Here is a 7641-nt window from a genome sequence, read left to right as displayed (position 1 = left end):
ATATTATAACACTGCTCAACTCTGGCCTATGGTGGTGCTGGAGATTGAACCTGGGACCTCAGGTTCATACCTCAGGCATGAATGTCTTTTGCATAATCACCATGCTATCTTCCCAGCCCAAGAAATCACTTTATTCCTAATACTTTGGAATACTGTCTATTCATGAAATACAGCTTGGAACACAGCTATCATAGTGTTCTCATGGAAGTACACATGACCAGAGACACACACACAAAACTCAAAGGAATAGTTGTCTAAACTTTAATTAAATATTTGAATCAAGGAAAATGGGAACATATGAAGCCATAGTAAAAGAGAAATGGTTCATGCACAGAGGGAGTAGATTAGTAAAAATCCTCAGTTCTATTAATGGTGATGAATACATTGGTTTTGTTTTACAACAGTATTATTATTAAAGTGTCCTGCAACTCCAATAAGTCTTCAAATGCACAAAGGTTTCTACTATTCTGGCTTAAAATATCTAGAAGTGCAATGAAGCTTTTTTTTTGTTCTTAAATTATGCACTTGATCAAAGAATTTTGACCTCATATTTAATAGTTAGAAGTCAGAATGTTGATACATGACTAATTTAAATTACTCACTTCCCACTTTAATTTTATAAAGTAATTTCACATTTCAAATGTTTCTAAGTAAATTTAGTAAGTCAGAAATGAAAATGACAAGTCTCACATTATACATTTTAAAACAGATTTGTATTTGAGCTGTTAATTGTATATAACTGAGTTTAACAGATATGATATTAATGTATCATGGTAATATATATATATATGAATTACATTTAAAAAACAGTGCTACTTTCTAATGTGTGGCTTGTCTAAACCCGAAAAGAGCACATGGGTGGCTTTGCAGAGCCAGACCAAGAGTTTGATCCTTTGTGGCTGTGGTTCCATTTGCAAGTAAAAGTCCAAAGTAGGAGTTTTCTCATAAATTGGATCCAGGCAAGGAGTCTAAGTAGCCAGAGGTGTCTCTGTGTCTCTTTTCAAATAACAGAAGGAGACTTATTCTGGTATCTGGAAAAAGTAAAATGTTCTTGGCTAAAGGGTATGTTTTAGTATATCACATGCCCAGTTACGTTCTAGCATCTAAGAGCATGCAATAGCAGCTGGTACTAGCTATGCAGTCATGGTATTGTTAGTGTTTATATTATGTGCATTGAGATTTTAAATGTGAAAGAGAAAACAGAGGACTTAGTCTCCTTAGCAACCATTATAGTACAGAATGTTCAAAAAGCTGCAATCACACTCATAAGGCAAGTAAATAGATCACAAAATGAGCAACAAGTGTGCATGCTACAAAAAAATAAATAAATAAAAAATAATGTGGAACTACTACCTAAATAGATAACCCCCTTCATTGCTTTCAAAATTCCAATGCTGACTCAAAACATCAATTAGCAAACTGGAAAATTCTCACTTGAACAATTAATGCCAATTTTCAATCTTAGAAGTGGAAAGGGAAGTGTAAAATAATAGTTTATTTTCTCACTAGGTAAATTCTCTGTTAATTGGCAATAATATAACACCCTTTTAATAATAAAGGGCTTGGGGTGAAAAATAGTTGACTTAACAGTGCAATTGCTTGGTCATGTGCATGACCTAGGCTTCATGTGCATGACCTGGCCCCCACCATGTCGATAGAAGATTCCGTATTATGGTGTCCCTCTCTCTCTCTGCCTTTATCTAAAAGTAAATAAATAAATAAATAAATAAATAAAGGCTTAAGGGCTAGAGGTCTTACTGGCAACTCATACTAGTGTGCACGTCAGTAGCTACATTCTTCCGGGTTAAAACGCAACGGATAAATTAAGAGAAACATCATCAAAGATAGGTTGTTTTCTTTAAAAACACCATTTAAATAGCATCTCCTTTATCAATATTTTTCCCTTTGACTCATGCACACTCAAGGCGCTTCATATATAAGACAATGAGGATGGAAATGGTAATACATTATCAAAGATCTTTTTTCAAAAACAGTATTGAAATAAATTCACGAGCTCTTTTAAAAAATGACAAGTGGCAAGTTTTTGATGTCTCTGATACTTTGTGTAGATTTCTCTACAACACAGAAACAAATAACCCTCGAGTGGCCGTCGCAAATGACTTGGACAACTCCATTTTGGAAAAGACCTTGGTTCATGTTTCGTACTGGGGTCCGAGGTAACAATCTCGACCCCTCCTAGCTGGGTTTCACCTTCAGCCGCAGGCGTCTCTGATCCTCCAGGGGATAGTTTAGGAGGCCGGGGCGGCGTCGGTGAGCCGAGCCTAGGGCCCCAGACGGGTCACCGCCGGGTCACCAGTGCTGGCCCGCGGCGCGGGTGCCCAGCTGCGCCTGGGACACGGCGGGCACGGCGGTGGCGGCCACGGCTGCCGCCGCCGCGTCCCCTACGCCGGGCAGGACGGAACGCACGGAGCGGCGGAACTCCTCGTTCCTCCACGTGTAGAGCAGCGGGTTGAGCGCCGACAGGGCGCAGCACAGGAGCCAGCTGGCCGCCTGCACGCCCCAGGGCACGGGCAGCGAGAAGCCGCTGGCCAGGCTCACCCAGATGAGCGGCTGCGTGGCCAGCAGGAAGACGCAGCACAGCAGCAGCACCGACAGGCCGCTGAGACGCCGCTGCGCCCGCCGCGGGTGCAGGGCGGGCGGCAGGGGCTGTGCCTGCGCGGGGTGCGCCGCACCTCCCGGGCCCGGGGCGTGCTGGGCGCCCGGGAAGGCGGCGGCGGCGGCGGCGCAGCCCGGCAGCTGGTGCAGCAGGTGGAAGTTGAGAACGCTGACCCGCTTGACGCTGACCCGCACCCGGCGCACGATGCCCAGGTAGCAGTGCAGCAGCAGCGCGGTCTGCGCCAGCAGCGCGCCGGCGGCCAGCAGCGCCGGATAGTGGACGCGCGGGGGCGCAGCGCCGGGGTGCGGGGCCCAGGGCGGGAGCAGCAGCACGAGGCCCAGGGCGAGCGCCCAGGACAGGGCCAGCATGCCCGCCGTGTGGCGCCGCTGGTACAGCGCCTGGTAGGTGGCGGGAGCGCGGGTGATGAGCAGGTAGCGGTTCAGGGCCACCAGGCAGTGGGACAGGAGGGACACGGTGAGCCCCAGGCCCAGCAGCCCGCCCCGGAGCAGCCGGTAGCTGCCCCCCGCGCCGTCCCAGTCCCCGGGGGGCTCGGCCGAGCCAGCGGGCAGGAGCCCCAGCACCGCCTCCTGCGGCATCCAGAGGGCGCAGACGCTGAGGTCGGCGGCACAGCCGTTCACTATGAAGGCGTTGCTGGTGGTCTGCAGTTTTCGGAAGGACGACACGAGATAGATGACCATGCCGTTGGCCAGCGTGCCCCCGATGGCCAGCCCAGAGTACAGGAGGGACACGGGGATGCGCCGGCCCGCCCAAGACTCCTCTTCCTCGCAGAGCAGCAGCAGCGACCCCCCAGTGGTGGTGGAGGTGGACGTGGAGGAGGAGTTGGTCATTCTGGCCAACTCTTCACACCTCGCGCACTAGTGCTGGCTTCTCGCAGCGTGGTCCATCGTGACATCCGCCTGCAGGAAGGGCAGAGACAGCCTTCAGCCTCCTGCCACCACACAAAAGGCTGAAGCAGAATAATGGGCCGGGGGAGGGGGAGAAGGGGAGCTGGAAGAGAACGGGGGTGGCAGATGACAGATACCTGTTTCAGAAATGTCTCCAGTGCCAGGGGAAAGGCCTCTTAGCATTCAGCAGGCACCCCAGGGGGGAAAGCTTTAGGACAGAGCAATACCATGAACAGTCTCCTCTTCTCCAACACACACACACACACACACACACACACACACACACACACACACACACACACACACCACGAATATTGCAAAGTGGAGCCCCTAGTTTTCAGGTGCAAGGAGATATATTCCAGATGGGGGAAATGATGCCAGGAGAAATGGGTTAGGGGTACCTTACTTTAGGGCAGGTCCTTAGCTGGCGGTAGCAGAGGGAGGAATGGCAGGAAATACCTCCTTAACAGCAGCATCTGTTATCCCGAAATCAACAGGAGAAACTCAGCTGGAATCAGTACCAAGAGCAAGTGCCTGTGTCTTCCAGGCAGCATCCACATACATGGTCCTAGGCAGAATCCAGCAGCTGCAGGGAGACTTCTCAACTAGCAACAGGACTGGCGACTCAAATGGGAGGGCTGCAAACCCAGACAGTTAGGCAGCAGCCACCACTGTAAAGATGCTTGACTGCAGAAGCTGAGCTCAAGAGAACACCCTGAGCTCAGAAGAGTGGTGGCTGATGTGGTGAACCCACTAGAAGCTCTCCTTTGCTGTTATACATCATCCAGGGAAAAGGCAGTCTTTCCATGCTTAGCATGAATTATTCAATAGCTCCTAACTTGTAAAGGAAAGAAAAATATCTCGCTCAGAAAGTCCTGTAATTAGCAAGTTTCTCGGTCTTTCCTTTTCTCTTTCTGTCAGTCACTTTTCACCCTTGCTTCATTTTTCTTTCTTGTAAGGATAAAACTGAATGCATACCATCCCAATCCAAGGGCAATATTTTTCTGAGGAATAAATATACGCCCACCTCAATATCCAAAACTAACCCCTTTCATCCCACATTTTCAACAGTAATTGTTCTACATTCTAATTGAAATGTATTTTTTTTCCTCTGGTAAGATGAGGCATAGGTAACTCACCAAGCCTCAATTTAAATAATTTTGATTTGTTTTTCGACCCCTCAAAATGCCTCTTCATGTTTGAGTTATGTTTCAGTAATGAAATAAAGAGAGAATAAAAAATAGAGTGGTGGGAGGCCTGGCGGTGGCACACTCAGTTAAGAGCCATATCACCATGTGCAAGTATCCAGGTTCAAGTCCCCACTCCCCACCTACAGGGATGGTGCTTCGCAAGTGGTGAAGCAAGTTTACAGGTGCTTTTCTGCCTCTTTCCCTCTCTCCCCTCCCTTCTCAATTTTTCTCTGTCCTATCAAGTATAATAGAAAGAAGAAAAAAATGGCTGCTGGGAGGAATGGATTCATAGAGCCAGCACCAAGTCTCAGAGAAACCCTAGAAATTAAAAAGAAAAGGAAGAAAGAAAGAAAGAAAGAAAGAAAGAAAGAAAGAAAGAAGGGAAGAAAGAAAGAGAGGGACTGGCCAGGAGGTTAAAAATAGGTATTGGCCGTGGGGCCCTAGTCAGGGAGTCCTGGGATTCCCACACAGACATGATGGGCCTAGACCTCTAACAGATCCCTCTTGCCACTGTCACTAGTCATTTCTATCAGGAACAACATAATGGACCCCTTTGTGGGCCCCTATAGGACATTGCCTTCGATGTGGATCAATAATGGTAGGGAATGTTCCATTCTCCAAAGGGAGGTTGGACAACATACTCTACCTACTACCCAAGGAAGATGGGTCATGAAATTAGTACAGCCTAGTATGTTCCTAGCCATGACCACAGAATGTGAGCTCAGACCTACAGGGATGCAGAGATTACATAGGCTCCTGTGCTGAATATGGGCCCCAGATCAAATCAGTGGGATTTACAGTTAATAATATTTATATAATTTCCCCATATTTGGGAGCTATTCTCTTTCCTGATCCAGCTTTCTAGTCCTTTTTTCAGCTATGACACCATCTCCCCAGATAATAACCTGCGTCCACCTGCATATTAGATCTAAGATCAGGCTTAGGCAAAAAACTAGTAAAGTCATGAAATAAAGCCCTTGAAATATACCTAAAATAGACCTATCAGCTGTTTCCAAAACGGAGACCCCCAAATCTTCATCTGCAATATTCTTGCCTTTAGGTTCATGACTAATCAACAATTTGTTCTACTTTATATCTTAATTCTTTTTCAGATACCAGGTTCCAGATGATACCATGAGGCCTGTCTGACTTCCCTGGGCAGACAACCCCACCATTTGTCCTGGAGCCCCACCTCCCCAGACCCCTGCCCCACTGGGGAAAGAGGGAGATAGTCTGGGAGTATAGATTGACCTGTCAACACCCATGGTCAGTGGAGAAGCAGTTACAGAAGCCAGACCTTCCACCTTCTGCACCCCATAATGATCCTGTGTCCATACTCCCAGAGGGATAAAGAACAGGGAAGCTATCAAGGGAGGGGATTGGACACACAGTTATGGGGGTGGGAATTGTGTGGAAATGTATCCCTCTTATCCTATAGTCTTGTCAATATTTCCATTTTATAAATAAAATTTTAAAAGACAGGTGTTAGGGAAAGAAGGAATTTAAACAATCCACAATGTAAATGACAAAAATGATTGTGTACTTCAGTACTTTCTATCTTGTGGCCTTGGGTTGAAATTTGCAGACTGAAATTGGATTTTTATTTGGTGCAAGTGCATATTCTTTCCACATGGGAAATTTTTCATAAAAGTGATCCCAGTAATTATTATTTTCACTTTCATTATTTGAAAATGTTAGTCATCCAGGTTCAATCCTGGCCCCCACCACACTGAAGGAAGCTTCGATGATGTAGTCTCTTTCATTCTCTCTTGCTCTTGTGTTTGCCTTGCTCTTTTCCTGTCTCTCTGTCAGAAAGAAAGAGAAAGAAAGGGAGGAAGGAAGGAAGGAAAAGAGAAAGGAAGGAAGGAAAGATGGAAGGAAGGAAAGATTAATTTTGTTCAATGTGAATATGGTAACATGGCAGACTGGCAGAAAAAAGACTAAGTAGGATTTCAGGATGCTTGAGTTCTAAGATTGACATCCATCAAGTGGCCCCATGATAGATTATTTTCATCTTGTCAAATTCTTCTTCTAGGTCTCAAAACTTTACATCAGGCTCAACCTGACGCTGTTGACTGGCTACGGAAGAAGGGCAAACGCTAGAAGAATCTTGTCAAATAAGAAGTCTCCACTCCCAGTTTTCCACATAACAATTCAACCCCCACTAGGTCCTCTAGCATCACATTCCAGGGGTTGAATTGTTATATGGAAAACTGGGAAACGTTACGCATGTGCAAACTATTGTATTTTACTGTCCACTGTAAACCATTAATCCCTCAATAGAGAAAGAAAAATAAAAGTATCTGCTCCATGACTTCCAAGCCCATTTCTGTTCAACCTTTTTTTTTTTTTATTGTTGTAGTTATTATTGTTGTTGTTACTGATGTCATCACTGTTGGATAGGACGGAGAGAAATGGAGAGAGGAGAGGAAGACAGAGGGGGAAAGTTAGACACCTGCAGACCTGCTTCACCACTAGTGAAGGGACCCCCCCTGCAGGTGGGGAGCCAGGGGCTCAAACCAGGATCTTTATGCTGGTTCATGCCACATGCGCTTAACCCGCTGCGCTACCGTCCAACTCCCTCTGTTCAACCTTTCTATAATCCTCAAGCTTTATTATAGCTTTGTTCCTGACAGTGACAATATACCATTTGTATCTCACATGTTTGCATTCTCAAGTAATGTGTCAGAAGTTGTTTCCAGTCTATCCTTGAGGATAATATTTCTGGATGAAACAGAAAACATGCCCCTCTTTAAAAAAAATGGATGGAACACAGCAAACCTGCAAGAGGTTGCTCTAATTAACCATAGTTAAAACCTCTCACTAAAATAAATATTTCCTTTCACATCTGTGGCATATTTGAATTCAGTTGCTGGTTTATGAGTTGTCCTTGGGAATGAGTCTCTGTTGTCCCAGTGCCTGGCACTCA

At 46.0% G+C, this 7641-nt stretch overlaps 1 protein-coding gene and 1 long non-coding RNA gene across 3 annotated transcripts; one reads left to right on the top strand and one right to left on the bottom strand.

Moving 5' to 3' along the window:
• Positions 1-238: 238 nt before the first annotated feature.
• Positions 239-4022, bottom strand: GPR88 (G protein-coupled receptor 88). 2 transcript variants are annotated; one of them, XM_016190593.2, is made up of 2 exons: positions 3982-4022; positions 239-3534 (listed from the first exon to the last, which is right to left on the bottom strand). In XM_016190593.2, exon 2 carries the CDS (start codon positions 3463-3465, stop codon positions 2311-2313), a length of 1155 nt encoding a protein of 384 aa, XP_016046079.1. In that variant the 5' UTR covers positions 3466-3534; positions 3982-4022; the 3' UTR covers positions 239-2310. The 2 variants fall into 2 exon arrangements, with proteins under 2 accessions (XP_016046079.1, XP_016046078.1); XM_016190592.2 differs by having other exon boundaries at positions 3929-4015.
• Positions 2701-7026, top strand: LOC132541427 (uncharacterized). Its single transcript, XR_009552621.1, has 2 exons — positions 2701-2829; positions 5825-7026. It is a non-coding gene; the product is annotated as an uncharacterized LOC132541427 (long non-coding RNA).
• The last annotated feature ends 615 nt before the right edge of the window (positions 7027-7641 follow it).

The sequence above is a fragment of the Erinaceus europaeus genome, chromosome 11 (assembly GCF_950295315.1).
Source record: "Erinaceus europaeus chromosome 11, mEriEur2.1, whole genome shotgun sequence".
NCBI classification, from domain to species: domain Eukaryota; kingdom Metazoa; phylum Chordata; class Mammalia; order Eulipotyphla; family Erinaceidae; genus Erinaceus; species Erinaceus europaeus.
Note: the sequence above shows the minus strand (reverse complement) of the source record. Positions and strands in the feature narration are given on the sequence as shown.

Bases quoted from the DNA above. Each gene is read 5' to 3' on its own strand.
- GPR88 (XM_016190593.2), bottom strand. From the start codon at position 3,465: ATGACCAACTCCTCCTCCACGTCCACCTCCACCACCACTGGGGGGTCG.